Source organism: Triticum aestivum, chromosome 3D, assembly GCF_018294505.1.
Source record: "Triticum aestivum cultivar Chinese Spring chromosome 3D, IWGSC CS RefSeq v2.1, whole genome shotgun sequence".
NCBI classification, from domain to species: Eukaryota; Viridiplantae; Streptophyta; class Magnoliopsida; order Poales; family Poaceae; genus Triticum; species Triticum aestivum.
This window is the reverse complement of record NC_057802.1, coordinates 447,717,766-447,736,057: the sequence shown is the minus strand read 5'-3', so window position 1 is coordinate 447,736,057 and position 18,292 is coordinate 447,717,766. Positions and strand designations below refer to the sequence as shown.

Sequence of the window (18,292 nt, the reverse complement as noted above, 5' to 3'; positions counted from 1 at the left end):
TGTTCAGTCGATTGGTTAGGAATCGACTGACCCATTTCATAAAATCAGGCAACTGACCAGTAGCCGGTCCCTATGTATTAAGCAAAAAAGAAAGTTTCAGAATATATAAAAAAAAACATTTTCACAGAATATATGTTCATGAGGATCCAGTTCCATGTCCGGACTTCGGACTAAGGTTCAGTACTTGAGACATTCAAGCGTGTGTGTCTTTCTTGGGTACAAACGTGGCTATATGATGCCTCTGGCCGTAGCCGTAAGATGGAGACCCTGGTCGATGTAGAGCGTGATCATGGTCCTGTAGTTGACGCTGGCATACTTGTCGTGCAGCTCGAGCACGAAGAAGCGGAGCAGCACAGCCGCGAAGATCTTCATCTGCCTGTACGCGAATTCCTTTCCCAAGCAGATCCTTGGACCAGCCTGGAAAGCTGTAAACTTGAAAGGGCTCTCCGGTAGGAACTCGCCGCGCTCGTCGAGCCATCTTTCCGGCCGGAAGGCAATGGCGTCCTCGCCCCACAGCCGCTCCATCCGGCCCATGGCGTAGGGGGCGTAGAACACGATGTCTCCCTTCCCAACGCTGAAGCCGTTGGGCAGAACGTCGTCTGAAAAGCACTCCTTGTTATCCTGAAACACCCCCAACAAACAGATATCATCACTCAGATCTGCAGTTATAATCTTTCTTGGACTCCCAACAATTCGTGGTTGATGGATTAGATGGATGGACTCACCAACGGGAGAGAAGGGTACAGCCTGAGCGTCTCCGTCAGGGCGGCGTGCAGGTAGTGCATCTTGTTCAGCGCTTCCTCGGTGAGGCTCCGGGAGAAGTCGTCGATGGACGACGTGGCCTCACCAGCGTCGGCAGCCTCCTTGCTTATCTTCTCCTGGACCTCCGGGTGCTTGCACATCATGTAAAGGAACCAGGCAAGCGCTCCGGCGGTCGTGTCCTTGCCGGCCATGACTATGTTCAATATGATGTCTCTCAGGTACTTGTAATCCACCTTCCCGGTGTCGCTGTTGGTTGCCAGTATGAACCTGGACAGCAGATCATCCTTCGACCCCTGTCAAGTATCAACGCCAAGATGAACCTCAACTTTAGTTTCAAGCCTAACATACTACATGTAGTAGTGTTACAACAAGTTGATGCAGGTCAGAGCACGTTAGATTACATACAGTGTCGTGTGCCTTGTTGCCGTCCGACATCTCGTCCGCCCTGGCCCGGATGCACTTGTACACGAACTCGTCGACGACCTTGATCCTGTGCCTGAGCGCCGCCTCGGCGCCGACGTTGAGGAACCTCGACACCTTCCAGAACGCATCGACGTAACGTAGCAGGATGAACTCGCTGGCGTCGTCGAAAGCCGCGGCGAAGCGGCTCCCCTCGTCCGACCCCGACAGCGTGCCGAGGTCCACGCCGAAGGCGATGGTGAAGATGGAGTCCATCGTCGCTTTCATCAGAAGGGCCTGATCCAAGAAACATATATGCACATATCGGCAAAGTTAGGTCAGAGGACGGTCTCGGAATTAATCAGAGCCAGCCAGGTTGACCTGGAAGTCCATGGGTTGCTTCGCGGCTGCGTTGCCGGAGACGATGTGCGCGAGCTTGGCGGCGTTCCGGTTGAAGACGCCGCCGCTGAAGTCCCGGAGTGCCCTCGTCGAGAAGTCGTAGCTGGCGATCTTCCTCTGCTGCTTCCACTTGTCGCCGTCCACCGCGAAGATGCCGTCTCCGAAGAGATCGCCCATCTTGTCGTAGTTAGACGCGCCCTTTTAATCGTGTTTGTTCAGAATATATGTCAGCAAGTATCCTGAGCTACTAATCATTATCTTGATCATACGTTTGAGCGTCAAGTTATTCCGGAGGGAGGGAGTAGTTAGCAGCTACCTTGCCGTAGTTGGCGAAGTTGGTCCTGAGGATGTGTTCGACCACCGCCGTGTCGGACGTGTAAATCTGCCTCCGTCCCGGCGCGAGCAGCCGGAACGTCGCGTGCTCGCGGAACAGGTCCGTGAAGTAGTCGTGCAGCCGCCGGAGGTGGTATACCTGGTGGAACACCGTTCCGACCACGGGCGGGTACCGCGCGGCGCCGCGGCCGACAACGATGGTGGCAAGGTACGAGCAGATCGCTAGCACGGCGAGGCCGGCAGCCACCAGCAAAGCCGGAGAGCACTCTGGCATTCCCGTCGCCATAGCTACGCACTTGCTCGCGTGTGTGTTGTGAGCTGAGCTGTGCGTGTGAGTGTGACTCGGCCGGCCAGCCGGCCGGGGATTTAACTATTTGGTGCCTGCTATGTGTTCCATGTCAGCATTAGTTAGTAACAAATACATCAGCACTATGCATACTTAAGACGCACAAACTAGTACATCTCTAATTTAATATAATACGGTATCATATCAATGATACTCATCCTCTCTTTTTCTCGTTTAATTGCGTGCCACCTTAGCAAAATGTCCTACTACTACCTATGATACTCACATTGTTACTGGCCTTACTAGGTTTTGACTTTGTTAACTGGGCCAAGTCAACTTCACGTCCATTCAGAAGTTGTATAGTACCTGATTAAGTAAGAAGTATGATTGTTCAAAAAACACAATTAATTAAGGAGTATGATGCAAGTGCAGGCCACTAATTAGTTAAGTTGGTACTAGTGCTATATGCAATTGGTACACATAATTATAAATGTTTTTTCTTCGTCAAATGTAGTCTATGAGAAACTATGCTGACTCAACGATGAATGTGCGGCAAGACCTACACTGTTATGTATTCTTCAAGACATTTGAAGCCAAGGTTTTGAATACCGAATGCACCTTTTTTTCTCATGGGAGGGCGAGATCCTCGGTTGCCACGGTAGCGGGCTGCGTATTTTTCATTTGTACCTCTGCATCCACCGACATAAAAAACAAAAGCACAACCATAGTTCAAGAAAATTTGGTGGTAAGCATCAAACATCGGATATGGATTGTGTCATACACATAATTTTCCCTATTATTTATAAGAGCATATAGAAAAAAGCCAAAAGCATATTTTTTAGGGAAAAACATATTTCTAAGATGGGCGATCTTTTTGTGTTGTTGGGCCAGAATTTTATTTTCTTGTAGGCACATACGTAAAATCAAATGAGTTTTCACATGCTCGTGTGGAAAACATATATGTTTCCATGGATGTTTTTCGATTTTTTTAAATTTAAAATATCACTTTTGAATTTTAAAAAAATACCAAGCTCCTGGAGCTCGGGGAGCTCGGGCGCCATTGCCCATTGGCATTTTCCGCGCACGATGGCCTCTGTTCGGCAGTTTGATAGTACGCCCCAGGCGCAACACACGGCTCCAACCGGGAAGGCGGATCAGCGACTCAGCTACGTGTACACGTTTTCCACCGTTGGATGGACACGGCGCGGCCCAGGCCACCCCCGCCCGACACCCCCTTCCACGGAGCGGAGGCCCTCATTATTACAGGCGACTTTTATAGGAAAGCCCCCGAATAACCTCGGATTCCAGGATTCCCATTCGGTGATACCGCGAGGGGCTCCACCTCCGGCTCGCCTCAACCCTAACCCCCTGCCCCCCTCCCCTCCGGCGAGATGCCCACCGGCGCCTCGGCGTGACGCGACCCCTCGTCGGCGGCGAGGAGCGCGAACCGGTGGCGGCGGAGGGTGGATCGAGATGGAGGCGAGGCCTCGGCCTTCCGGCGTGCGGAGGGTGACCGCCAAGAAGCGGCCGAGGCCGGATGCGTCCTCCAACAGCGCGCGGAAGCTACAGCGCCGGGAGATTGCCGCATTCCCCGAGCGCACCTTCGCCGCCAGCACCACGCGGGAGCGGTTCCGCAACATCCAGCTCCAGGTCCGCCTTTTGCCCGGGTGTCTCCTCGTCAATTGTGGGCGTCATTGGCGGTGCCTGGCATGGGTTGGTGGTGGTTTAGGGTTTAGGAGGGAGTTGCTTAAAGATCTTTGCTTTTTCTGATTGCCGGAGGGTTTGGGACCAGGGGGCCTAGGTGATGTGATTTATGAGTGCTAGGCGAGGAAGAACTGTGGCCTTCGGTCATGCTTAACAGTTATCAGGAGAAAATTAGTTTTTTGCAAGAACTACTTGTTAGTACAGCCTTTTACTTGTGCACCAGCTTCACTTTTGGTGAAGTAACTGTCCGACTGAGCTGTTAGGGTGCATCCTGGAATCACATCAACAGCAGTGTATTGGATGACACTAATAGGAGGCTTCTTGTGCTGTATTCCAATGTGTCGATGCCTTGGACGGCCATCACTGGGATAATTTGGTCTGTATAGGAGGGCATCTTATAATTTGATGAAAAAAAAATTGAACTTGGGCCATGAGGCCTCGCTTTGGCATTTCAATTTCCCAGACCTGGAAAAGGATAACATTTCAGGCAACTATGAGAACATGGAAGTCATGAATAGGTTTCACAAGCTATTCAATGGCTGATTCAGTTAGTCTGCTCACTCACTCTATTTTGAGATTAAACCTTGATCAGTGAAGTTTGCTACCGTTCACTCACTCAGTTTTTGGCGCTTAATGCTCCGCGTGTGTTGAATTGCCTGATAGTGTGAATCTGCCAGTGACATACCACATGCTATCTACGATTCTTGATTTGTTTTATTTTTCTCATTCTTATTTGTAGGAAGAATTTGATACATATGATCCTAAGGAGAACAGTTCGCTACTACCTTACTTGAGGAAGCGGTCTGAAATTATCGAGATAGTTGGAGCCCGTGATATTATCTTTGCTTTATCACAGCTGGGAGTATGTGCTGCGTTCAGTAGAGGTACGCCTGTTTTGAGCTTTTGTTAATGACTGCTCCTGGTTCAAACTACCATCCTTATATTCTCTTTGTTTCCAGTGACAAACCAGCGGATTTGCTTTCTGAATGGAAGTCCAGATGAAGTCATCCGTAGTTTGTTCTATAACAAGAACAATGACTCGCTTATAACCGTATCAGTTTATGGTTCTGAAAATTTCAGTGCTTTAAGATGCAGGACAACTCGAATCGAGTGAGTTGACTTCCTATGATCCTTTTACACCGCTAGCCTTCTACTTTCGCCATATTATAGCTAAACAACATTTTACTCTCAAGGTATATACGCCGTGGAAAGCCAGATGCTGGTTTCCCTCTTTTTGAGACAGAATCGTTAAGGTGGCCTGGTTTCGTGGAATTTGATGATGTAAACGGAAAAGTGCTGACTTACTCTGCTCAAGACAGGTGATTGAACTACCTACCTTTCTAACAGGAAGAAAATATACTTTGTTCAAATTATGACACTGTTCTCATTTGAAACAGTACTTACAAGGTGTTTGACTTGAAGAATTACACACTTCTGTATACGATATCTGATAAAGATGTTCAAGAGATAAAAATCAGGTAAGGAAATCTCTCTTGGTTTGTTTTCCTAATTTACATTGTTCACATTGTGCAATGATCCTGTTCTTGTTTCTATGTCACCTGGCTGTTCTCGTGCAATACTGACAGAGTATTTTTGTTGACATCTTTTTTTTCCTCATATTAGAAGTACAAGTACAAGTCACCCCTTTACGCTCAATTTGAGGTTGCTGAACTGTGTTGTGCTGAACTTATTTTATAATCTGCTGTGAGAAAGTAGGTGTGGAGATAGACAAAAGTTGATTAACCAAACAGTCAATGAAATAGGCAAAAGCTGGTTAGGCAGACATGAGTATCGTAATTCAGCGTGATGGCAAACAATGGCCTTGGTCCACGTAGTGACTGCACGGTACATTGGTCTGAATTCTATATTAATCTGGAGACCATATTATATGTGCAACAGTTCTGTTCCAATGTTTCTCCTCCCACCTTCAATCTCATATATGTTCTAGGACGCAATTTTTTTAGCAAGTTAACTAAGAAAAAGAAGCAAAGAGCAGTAACCAAACACCCAATTATCTCAGCAAGCAGTAACAAAACACCCAAGGTCTCAGAAAGCAGTAACGAAACCTTAAATTATCTAAAAGCAGTTCAACCCAACAGGACTATCATAATCAATGCTAATTGGATTCTAACTTCATGGCTGAACGGTGAGTTGTCCTCTTTTGTAAGAGATACTTATGAGTTATGACTGCTTTGATTCTAAATGAGCTCCTGTATGAAACCAGCAATAGAAGATGGCACAGTTATAACTTGATATTGTTGGCACATTTAGAAATGCCATTCTCAATCCCTACCCGTAGGTTATGATAACCGAGGTTTCAAGAAAAATATGTGTGGTTGCACTAGTGCTTCTTTGTAGAAACGATTGTCACTACAAGCCAGGATTGACATAGCATATACCATATCTCTTGCACTATTTTGTGCAGCAGCAACAGGGTACCTTTCATGTGAATTGTACCACATGAAACGGTATCATGGAGGGTTTAGAGGATAACTCAAATGCATGGCTTTTCTTGTTCCCCAAATTAAGTTAGGTTTGGTTGTTATCTCCTAATTGCATCCAAATGTCCATTAGCTATCCATTGTTTGGGGCTGGACTGTATATAAGCGATGCCAGCATTACCTCTTAACAGGAAACAATAAAGAATAAACAAGTACTCCCTCTGTAAGCTAATATAAGATCTTTTAGATCACTAAAAGATCTTGTATTAGTTTATAGAGGGAGTAATTTTTTCCTCTAGTCTCCTGTCTTCTCTAAAAAAGCCATGCTGCTGAACTGCCCTGGTGGCTGTATTTATTATGTAAAGATCTAAGGACCATCACATGTGCATTATGTTTGCTTTATGGAGAAGCTAATAGTTAGCATGTGGGAATGAGAGAATTGTTTCTTTGCGACTTCCAAGATGGGATTAGTGTACCTCTTTTCTTTCAAGAGAAATTGGACACATTCAGTTTTATTTCTTGTGCACATTTCTATTCACGAGGAATTGCTCACAAAATTAGTTATAACTTCTTGCTTCTTGTTTCCTTCTCACAGCCCTGGTATAATGCTATTGATATACTCTAGAAAAAAGGGCTATATTCCTCTTGAGATTCTTTCTATTGAAGATGGTAAGCGCTTGAAGTCATTCAGGCATCTTCTTCATCGCAACAAGAAGATCGATTTCATCGAGCAATTCAATGAAAAGCTTCTAGTTAAGCAGGATGGGGAGAACCTTCAAATTCTTGATGTAAGCATTTGGCCTGTATTATAGGTCGTGGGAAATAAAGCAAACCAATTTTCTATTTCTTATTTGTAACGAACTTCTGTGCAATGCTGCAGGTAACAAACTCTAAGATCACAGAAGTGAGCAGCAATGAGTTTGTGACTCCATCAGCTTTTATTTTTCTGTACGAGATGCAGTTGTTCCTGACCTTCCGTAATCGATCAGTATCAGTTTGGAATTTCCGTGGTGAACTGGTGACATCCTTTGAGGATCATTTGTTGTGGCATCCTGATTGCAATACAAACAGTATTTACATAACTAGCAACCAAGACCTCATTATCTCTTACTGCAAAGCTGAACCGGATGATCCATCTTCAGAAGACAATGGTAAACTTTAAACTTTCTGGTGCTTCAGCATGTATTGTTGATGTGTTTAATTGCTAATTGATTTGTTATGGTTGCTAATCCTTCCTGGCAATGCATTTACCTTTATCCATTATACTCCTCATGTTAGATTTAGTCGCAAGCACCATCAGTTTTCTCTTTGACGGGAGGCAGTACTCCCGAGCTTTTTAGTTTTATACCAGTTTGATGATTCATGCATGCAATTTCAGTGCTGATCAAGTGTGTGTCACCAAAGTTTTATCTCTCTGTTTTAACAGTCATACAAACGCCAGAATAGGTGTTTATTTCGAGTAGCTGGTAATCACTTGATTTTGCATGTGATGCTTTCCATAGATTCTCTACATAGTAAGAAAGATGCGTCAGGAAGCATGTTGATGCATGCGCACATTGCATAATGCGCCTTTTTGTTTTGAATTCACGTTTTCAAATGTATGCTTCGAAGAAAATCTGCTCTAACTTGCCGCCTTAGATACATGATGAGGGTGATGCCAGTATCTATCCCTGCATGATCTTATTTGTACTTTGCATCCTTGTGCAGCCTGTTCTATAAACATCAGCGACATATTGACCGGGAAATGCATGGCCAAGATAAAGGCAGGGAACCTGTGCAAACAGAAGTCGTCGAAGTTCCTGTGCACGCCTCTAGAGGCCCTGGGCGACATTACATCTCTGTACTACGACGAAGAGCGTGAGGAGATCATCACCGGCAACCATCAAGGCCTCATCCATGTGTGGTCAAATTAACAGCTTGGTCCAGTGCAGGCAGGTTACATCAGGCACCAGGGGATCTTCGTTAGCATTTAGCTAGTAGTGGCACCAGTTTAGTGGGCAGCCTGACCTAGCCGTGGGTATCTTTCGCCGCATGGGCCTTCATGTTGGGAATGTTTGTGTATAGTACTGTAGTTCATCCATCGCCAGCCTGTTAGCTATTTGACATTTGTCATGTGTTTTTTGGGGGATCCGTGTAGCTTTAGGAGATGCTTATCATAGGGGTCATCGAAGAGGGAAGGTTTCGGGTGCATCGCATGTAAGCATTATTGACCTTTAAGCTATTTATCTGATTCTGATTTTGGAGTGCCGTTCGATGTGCAATTTTTGTGAATTCCTCTTTAACATTACTTGTTATATGAGTGATCCCAAAGGTCTACAGAATGCCCCAAGAAATTGTTGGCATTGTTTTGAGCACCTCCTGTCCCTAACCCTAGCTGCCGCCCAAAGGTCTCCTCCGGGCCACCGCCTTCTCTTCCTGTCCGATGGCCTTGGCAGCAGCAAGAGGAGCGAGGACCTGTCTGTTTTCTTTTCTTTTTCTTAGGTTTTGTTTTTGTGGTGGCGTACACAAGGTGGTGGAGACGATGTCGTGTTCGAATAAGATCTCTCTGTACCTCGGCGACGTTTGATCTGGTGTCATTGAAGGGCTTGTGAGAGTCGTGTTTGAAGAGAAGGGGATGATGCAACATAACAGAGGTAAGTATTTCCCTCAGTTATGAAACCAAGATTATATCAATCTAGTAGGAGAATCAAGTAACACTATGTAAATAGCACGTGCACACAAACAATAAATACTTGCAACCCAATGCGTAAAGGAATTGTCAATCCCTCAACGGTAAGATTTAATAAATAGATCTAACTAAAACATAAAATAAAATGAATAAAAGAAAATTGCAGCAAGGTATTTTTGGTTTTAATATATGATAGGAAATAGATCCGGGGGCCATAGTTTTCACTAGAGACTTCTCTCGAGAAAATATCATATGGTGGGTAAACAAATTACTGTTGTGTAATTGATAGAAAAACAAATAATTATGGCGATATCCATGGCAATGATCATGTATATAGACATCACGTCCAAAATTAGTAAACCGAAATGATTCTGCATCTATTACTATTACTCCACACATCGACCGCTATTCAGCATGCATCTAGTTCATGGAAAAACAGAGTAATGCATTAGGCAAGATGACATGATGTAGACAAGATAAACTCACGTATGAATAAACCCCATCTTGTTACCCTTAATAGCAACGATACATGCGTGTCATGTCGTTTTCTATCACTGAGATTGAGCACCGCAATATCGAACCCATCACAAATCACCTCTTCCCATGGCAAGATAAATCAATCTAATTGGCCAAACCAAACCAATAAATCGGAGAAGAAATACGAAGCTATGACAATCATGCATAAAAGAGTTTAGAGAAGACTCAAATAATATTCATGTATAGATCTGATCATAAACTCAGAATTCATCGGATCCCAACAAAAACACCGCAAAAAAGAGTTACATCAAATATATCTCCAAGAACATCGAGGGGAACATTGTATTGAAGATCAAAAGGAGAGAATAGGCCATCTAGCTACTAACTACGGACCCGTAGGCCTGTGGTAAACTACTCACGCATCATCGGAGGGGCAACAAGGATGATGAAGAACACCTCCGTGATCGTGGTTCTGGAGCTTGCGGCGGCGGAAAAAGTATTTCGTCCACTCCCCTATGGTTTTTGGGATTTTAGAGTATTTATAGAGGCAGATGTAGGTCAAGGGGGTGCCTGTGGGCCCCACTACCCATCAGGCAGCCAGAGGCCCCTGGCGCACCCTGGTGTCTAGTCAACCCCACGGGCCTCCTCTCGTCTGCTCCAGAAGCTTCCAGGGTCTTGATAACCTACAAGTATAGGGGATCGCAACAGTTTTCGAGGGTAGAGTATTCAACCCAAATTTATCGATTCGACACAAGGGGAGCCAAAGAATATTCTCAAGTATTAGCAGTTGAGTTGTCAATTCAACCACACCTGGATAACTTAATATCTGCAGCAAAGTATTTAGTAGCAAAGTAGTATGGAAGTAACGGTAACGGTAGCAAAAGTAACAATAGCAGTTTTGTAGTAATTATAGCAGTGGCAACGGTAAAGTAACTAAGCAAAGATCAATATGTGAAAAGCTCGTAGGCATTGGATCAGTGATGGATAATTATGTCGGATGCGATTCCTCATGCAATAGTTATAACATAGGGTGACACAGAACTAGCTCCAGTTCATCAATGTAATGTAGGCATGTATTCCGAATATAGTCATACGTGCTTATGGAAAAGAACTTGCATGGCATCTTTTGTCCTACCCTCCCGTGGCAGCGGGGTCCTATTGGAAACTAAGGGATATTAAGGCCTCCTTTTAATAGAGTACCGGACCAAAGCATTAACACTTAGTGAATACATGAACTCCTCAAACTACGGTCATCACCGGTAAGTATCCCGATTATTGTCACTTCGGGGTTAACGGATCATAACACATAATAGGTGACTATAGACTTGCAAGATAGGATCAAGAACTCACATATATTCATGAAAACATAATAGGTTCAGATCTGAAATCATGGCACTCGGGCCCTAGTGACAAGCATTAAGCATAGCAAAGTCATAGCAACATCAATCTCAGAACATAGTGGATACTAGGGATCAAACCCTAACAAAACTAACTCGATTACATGATAAATCTCATCCAACCCATCACCGTCCAGCAAGCCTACGATGGAATTACTCACGCACGGCAGTGAGCATCATGAAATTGGTGATGGAGGAAGGTTGACGATGACGACGGCGACGGATTCCCCTCTTCGGAGCCCCGAACGGACTCCAGATCAGCCCTCCCGAGAGAGATTAGGGCTTGGCGGCGGCTCCGTATCGTAAAACGCGATGAATCTTTCTCTCTGATTTTTTTCTCCCCGAACGTGAATATATAGAGTTGGAGTTGAGGCCGGTGGAGCTCCAGGGGGCCACGAGGCAGGGGGCGCGCCTAGGGGGGTAGGCGCGCCCCCACCCTCGTGGACAGGGTGTGGGCCCCCTGGTCTTGATTCTTTCGCCAGTATTTTTTTATATATCCCAAAAATATTCTCCGTGAAGTTTCAGGTCATTCCGAGAACTTTTATTTCTGCACAAAAATAACACCATGGCAATTCTGCTGAAAACAGCGTCAGTCCGGGTTAGTTCCATTCAAATCATGCAAGTTAGAGTCCAAAACAAGGGCAAAAGTGTTTGGAAAAGTAGATACGTTGGAGACGTATCAACTCCCCCAAGCTTAAACATTTGCTTGTCCTCAAGCAATTCAGTTGATAAACTGAAAGTGATAAAGAAAAACTTTTACAAACTCTGTTTGCTCTTATTGTTCTAAATATGTAAAGCCAGCATTCAAGTTTTCAGCAAAGATTATGAACTAACCATATTGACAGTAACATTTAGGTCTCATGTTTACTCATATCAATGGTATAATCAACTAGCGAGCAATAATAATAAATCTCGGATGACAACACTTTCTCAAACAATCATAATATGATATAACAAGATGGTATCTCGCTAGCCCTTTCTGAGACCGCAAAACATAAATGCAGAGCACCCCTGAAGATCAAGGACTGACTAAACATTGTAATTCATGGTAAAAGAGATCCAGTCATAGTCATACTCAATATGAATTAATAGTAATGGATGCAAATGAGAGCTGTGCTCTCCAAATGGTGCTTTTAATAAGAGGATGATGACTCAACATAAAAGTAAATAGATAGGCCCTTCGCAGAGGGAATCAGGGATTTGTAGAGGTGCCAGAGCTCGGTTTTGAAATAGAGATAAATAATATTTTGAGCGGCATACTTTCATTGTCAACATAACAACCGAGAGATCTCGATATCTTCCATGCTACACACATTATAGGCGGTTCCCAAGCAGAATGGTAAAGTTTATACTCCCCCACCACCAACAAGCATCAATCCATGGCTTGCCCGAAACAACGGGTGCCTCCAACTAACAACAGTCCTGGGGGAGTTTTGTTTGCAATTATTTTGATTTGTTTGAGCATGGGACTGGGCATCCCGGTGACCAGCCATTTTCTCGTGAGTGAGGAGCGGAGTCCACTCCTCTTGAGAATAACCCGCCTAGCATGGAAGATACAGACAGCCCTAGTTGATACATGAGCTATTCGAGCATACAAAACAGAATTTCATTTGAAGGTTTAGAGTTTGGCACATACAAATTTACTTGGAACGGCAGGTAGATACCGCATATAGGAAGGTATGGTGGACTCATATGGAATAACTTTGGGGTTTATGGAAGTGGATGCACAAGCAGTATTCCCGCTTAGTACAAGTGAAGGCTAGAAAAAGACTGGGAAGCGACCAACTAGAGAGCGACAACAGTCATGAACATGCATTAAAATTAATCAACATTGAGTGCAAGCATGAGTAGGATATAATCCACCATGAACATAAATATCGTGGAGGCTATGTTGATTTTGTTTCAACTACATGTGTGAACATGTGCCAAGTCAAGCCACTCGAATCATTCAAAGGAGGATACCACCCTATCATACCACATCACAACCATTTTAATAGCATGTTGGCACGCAAGGTAAACCATTATAAACTCCTAGCTAATTAAGCATGGCATAAGCAACTATAATCTCTAATTGTCATTGCAAACATGTTTCATTCATAATAGGCTGAATCAGGAATGATGAGCTAATCATATTTACAAAAACAAGAGAGGTCGAGTTCATACCAGCTTTTCAACCAGTCCATCATATATCATCATTATTGCCTTTCACTTGCACGACCGAACGGTGTGGATAATAATAATAGTGCACGTGCATTGGACTAAGCTGGAATCTGCAAGCATTTAATACAAGGAGAAGACAAGGTAACATGGGCTCTTTGTTAGATCAACAATAATGCATATAAGAGCCACTTCAACATTTTCATTATGGTCTTCTCCCATCGACCCCAAAGAAAAGAAATAAAACTATTTACATGGGAAAGCTCCCAACAAGCAAAAGAAGAACGAGAAATCTTTTTGGGTTTTCTTTTAATTACTACTACTACATGCATGGAAAGTAAACTAGCTAAAAGATACAACTATTTTTTTTGTTTTTCTTAAGGTTATTCAAACACACAAGAAGAAGGCTAGAAAAAGGAAAATAAACTAGCATGGATAGTACAATGAAAAAGTATGAGCACCGACAACTGGAATGAGTGTGTGAACATGAGTGTAATGTCGGTGAGAAATACGTACTCCCGCAAGCTTAGGCTTTTGGACTAAGTTGGTCTATGCCCATGGATCAAAGTTGTAGCTGGGGTCGTACTGAGATGCAGCAGCTATCGCCTCATGAGCTGCAGCTTGGAGGCGAGCTGCCTCTGTACTCCTCTCATACTCGTTCGCCTCCTCCCTGGTTATAACATATCTCCCTTTTGCCTGAAAGTCAAAGAAAGTAGGAGCAGGGAGAGCAACGTGGACAGTGCGGCGCCTGTCAAAGATTAGTCAGTACTGGAGAGATTGTTCATTCCTCTCAATAAACTAATGGCGAATCATAGCATTAAAATCTAAGTAAGCAGGAGGCAATTCCATATCATTTTCATGTATGGGTATCTCGAGATAATTGGCTAAACGGGTTGCATAAATTCCACCAAACAAGTCTCCACTTAAACTATTAAGATGCAACCTTCATGCAACAATGGCCCCCAAGTTATATTGTTTATCCCCTAATACAGCACTCTTGAGAACACTAATATCAGGAACACACATGTGACATGCCTCGTCCTTGCCGTTAATGCATCTACCTATAAAGAGAGCAAAATAATGTATAGCAGGAAAGTGAATGCTCCCAATGGTAGCTTGTGTTATTTCTCTAGATTCCCCCATAGTGATACTACCAAGAAAATCCTTAAACTCAGATTTACGAGGATCACTAGCACTACCCCATTGCGGGAGTTTACAAGCAGTATTAAAATCTTCTAAGTCCATGGTATAAGATTTACCATAGAGATCAAATAGGACAGTGTGAGAATTGCGTGAAGACGTAAATTTGAACCTTCTCACAAAGGAATCAGTTAGGTAATAATACTGAGGGCACTTATCAAGCATGAAGCCCTCGAGTTCAGGATTACGCACATATGCGTCAAATTCCTCCTTAATTCCTGCTTGGACCATGAAATCTTCTGACGGCCATCACAAGGCCGCACTTGAGCTTCTCTTGGTAGTTCATGGTCCGGCTCACGTATTGCACGCCTGGGTCCTTGCTTCCTTGAAGAACCACCTTGGTACATTTTCCTAAACATATTTCTTCCTGTGAAAAATTTCTGCAAATTTTAGTAACTCAAAATAAAAGTGAACCAAACTCAACAAAATTGATAGCAACTACTCCCGCAAGTGCCTAGAGACTATATCATGCATTAGAACTACTTGGGGCCATATAAATTTGACATGCAAGCTCAAGAACAGGGTCAACTAGGCAGCAAAAATTTGCAATGAATAAAGCACTAGAACAAAAACTAATTGGACCATTGGAGGAGTCACATACCGAAGAACAATCCCCCAAAGCAGTTTTGTGAGTGGAGCTTTGAGCAAGGAGATCGAAAATGGCAGCAAGATGAGCTAGAACTCGTGCTTGAGCTGGTTGGTGATTTTTTTCTGGAGGAAGAAGGAGTGTGTGGGTGCTGGAATAAGTGGACGGGGGCCACCAGGGGCCCACGAGGTAGGGGGGCGCGCCCAGGGGGGTGGGCGCGCCCTGGACCCTCATGGCCAGGTGCTGGCTCCCCCTGATGTGTTCTCAGTGCCAGATATTCTCAAATATTTTAGAGAAAATCATATTTCATTTTCAGGGCATTTGGAGAACTTTTATTTTCGGGGTATTTTTTATTGCACGGATAATTCAGAAAACAGATACAAAATACTATTTTTGCTTTATTTAATCTAAATAAAAGAAAGTAAAAGGAGGGTACAGAGAGTTGTGCTTTCTAACTTCATCCATCTCATGATCATCAAAAGGAATCCACTAACAAGGTTGATCAAGTCTTGTTAACAAACTCATTCCAAATCGCATGAAACCGGAGAATTTTCGAATAGCACTAGGTTACCTCAACGGGGATATGCACATCCCCAACAATAAGAATATCATATTTCTTCTTGACAGTAGGAAGAGGAAACTCAAAACCTCCAATAGTAATCGTTAGAATTTTTCCAATAGAATTGATACTGTGGACTTGAGGTTGTTTCCTCGGAAAGTGTACCGTATGCTCATTACCATTAACATGAAAAGTGACATTACCTTTGTTGCAATCAATAACAGCCCCTGTAGCATTCAAAAAGGGTCTACCAAGGATAATCGACATACTGTCGTCCTCGGGAATATCAAGAATAACAAAGTCCGTTAAAATAGTAACGTTTGCAACCACAATAGGCACATCCTCACAAATATCGACATGTATAGCAGTTGATTTATCGACCATTTGCAAGATATTTCAGTAGGTGTCAACTTATTCAAGTCAAGTCTACGATATAAAGAGAGAGGCATAACACTAACACCGGCTCCAAGATCACACAAAGCAGTTTTAACATAGTTTCTTTTAATGGAGCATGGTATAGTGGGTACTCCTGGATCTCCTAGTTTCTTAGGTATTCCAACTTTAAAAGTATAATTAGCAAGCATGGTGGAAATTTCAGCTTCCGGTATCTTTCTTTTATTTGTAACAATTTCTTTCATATACTTAGCATAAGGATTCATTTTAAGCATATCAGTCAAACGCATACGCAAAAAGATAGGTCTAATCATTTCAGCAAAGCGCTCAAAATCCTCACCATCCTTTTTCTTGGATGGTTTAGGAGGAAAAGGCATGGGTTTCTGAACCCATGGTTCTCATTCTTTACCGTGCTTCCTAGCAACAAAGTCTCTCTTATCATAACGTTGATTCTTTGATTGTGGGTTATCAAGATCAACAACAGGTTTAATTTCTACATCATTGTTATTGCTAGGTTGAGCATCAACATGAACATCATCATTAACATTATCACTAGGTTCATGTTCATTACCAGATTGTGTCTCAGCATCAGAGATAGAGATATCATTGGGATTCTCAGGTGTGTCAACAACAGGTTCACTAGAAGCATGCAAATTCCTATCATTTTTCTTTTTCTTCCTCTTAGAAGGACTAGGTGCATCTTCATTAGTTCTCTGAGAATCTTGCTCAATTCTCTTAGGGTGGCCCTTAGGATACAAAGGTTCCTGAGTCATTTTACCCCCTCTAGTCATAACTCTAACATCATTATCATTCTTCTTATTATTTAATTCATTGAGCAAATCATTCTGAGCTTTAAGCACTTATTCTACTTGAGTGGTAACCATAGAAGCATGTTTACTAATGAGTTTAAGTTCACCTTTAACTCTAGACATATAATCACTCAAGTGTTCAATCATATAAGCATTTCGTTTCAATTGTCTACCAACATAAGCATTGAAGTTTTCTTGTTTAACAATAAAATTATCAAACTCATCTAAGCATTCGCTAGCAGACTTATAACGAGGAATATCACCTTCATCAAATCTATAGAGAGAATTTACCTTTACTACCGTGTCGGGTTATCAAGACCATGTATTTCTTCAATAGGTGGTAAATTCTTAACATCTTCAGCTTTAATACCCTTTTCTTTCATAGATTTCTTTGCCTCTTGCATATCTTCAGGACTGAGAAATAGAATACCCCTTTTCTTCGGAGTTGGCTTAGGAGTTGGTTCAGGAAGTGTCCAATTATTTTCATTAGTCAACATATTATTCAATAGCAATTCAGCTTGATCAATAGTTCTTTCCCTGAAAACACAACCAACACAACTATCCAGGTGGTCTCTGGAAGCATCGATTAGTCCATTATAAAAGATATCAAGTATTTCATTTTTCTTGAGAGGATGATCAGGCAAAGCATTAAGTAATTGGAGAAGCCTCCCCCAAGCTTGTGGGAGACTCTCTTCTTCAATTTGCACAAAATTATACATTTCCCTTAAGGCAGCTTGTTTCTTATGAGCGGGGAAATATTTAGCAGAGAAGTAATAGATCATATCCTGGGACTACGCACACAACCAGGATCAAGAGAATTAAACCATGTTTTAGCATCACCCTTTAATGAGAAAGGAAATGACTTAAGGATATAGTAGTAGTGACTTTTCTCATCATTAGTGAATAGGGTGGCTATATCATTGAATTTAGTAAGATGTGCCACAAGAGTTTCAGACTCATAGCCATAGAAAGGATCAGATTCAACTAAAGTAATTATCTCAGGATCGACAGAGAAATCATAATCCTTATCGGAAATACAGATAGGTGAAGTAGCAAAAGCACGGTCATATTTCATTCTAGCATTCAAAGATTTTTCTTTAAGCTTAGCTAATAATTTCTTAAGATCATATCTATCATTTCAAGCAAGAAAGTCTCTAGCAGTTTCTTCATCCATAACATAACCCTCAGGCACAACAGACAATTCATATCTAGGGGGAGAATCTTCATCATCACTTTCATCAATATTATCAGTTTCAATAATTTCATTCTCTCTAGCCCTAGCAAGTTGTTCATCAAGAAATTCACTTAGTGGCACAGTAGTATCAAGCATAGAAGTAGTTTCATCATAAGTATCATGCAAAGCAGAAGTGCCATCATCAATAACATGCGACATATCAGAATTAATAGCAGAAGCAGGTTTAGGTGTCGCAAGTTTACTCAAAACAGAAGGTGAATCAAGTGCAGAGTTAGATGGCAGTTCCTTACCTCCCCTCGTAGTTGAGGGAAAAATCTTAGTTCTTTTGTCTTTCAAGTTCCTCATAGTGACCAGCAGATATAAATCCCAAGTGACTCAAAGAATAGAGCTATGCTCCCCGGCCACGGCGCCAGAAAATAGTCTTGATAACCCACAAGTATAGGGGATCGCAACAGTTTTCGAGGGTAGAGTATTCAACCCAAATTTATCGATTCGACACAAGGGGAGCCAAAGAATATTCTCAAGTA

At 42.8% G+C, this 18,292-nt stretch overlaps 2 protein-coding genes across 2 annotated transcripts; one reads left to right on the top strand and one right to left on the bottom strand.

The window, feature by feature from the left end:
• Positions 1-213: 213 nt before the first annotated feature.
• On the bottom strand, positions 214-2,179 carry LOC123074910 (cytochrome P450 704C1-like). Its single transcript, XM_044497637.1, has 5 exons — positions 1,877-2,179; positions 1,543-1,758; positions 1,168-1,458; positions 726-1,055; positions 214-621 (listed from the first exon to the last, which is right to left on the bottom strand). The coding sequence occupies exons 1-5, from the start codon at positions 2,177-2,179 to the stop codon at positions 229-231; spliced, it is 1,533 nt and encodes a 510-aa protein (XP_044353572.1). The 3' UTR covers positions 214-228.
• A 1,287-nt stretch (positions 2,180-3,466) lies between these two features.
• LOC123079557 (uncharacterized) lies at positions 3,467-8,571 on the top strand. The gene is made up of 8 exons (XM_044502342.1): positions 3,467-3,829; positions 4,623-4,767; positions 4,843-4,993; positions 5,077-5,202; positions 5,281-5,361; positions 6,920-7,112; positions 7,205-7,475; positions 8,032-8,571. The coding sequence occupies exons 1-8, from the start codon at positions 3,653-3,655 to the stop codon at positions 8,235-8,237; spliced, it is 1,350 nt and encodes a 449-aa protein (XP_044358277.1). The 5' UTR covers positions 3,467-3,652; the 3' UTR covers positions 8,238-8,571.
• The last annotated feature ends 9,721 nt before the right edge of the window (positions 8,572-18,292 follow it).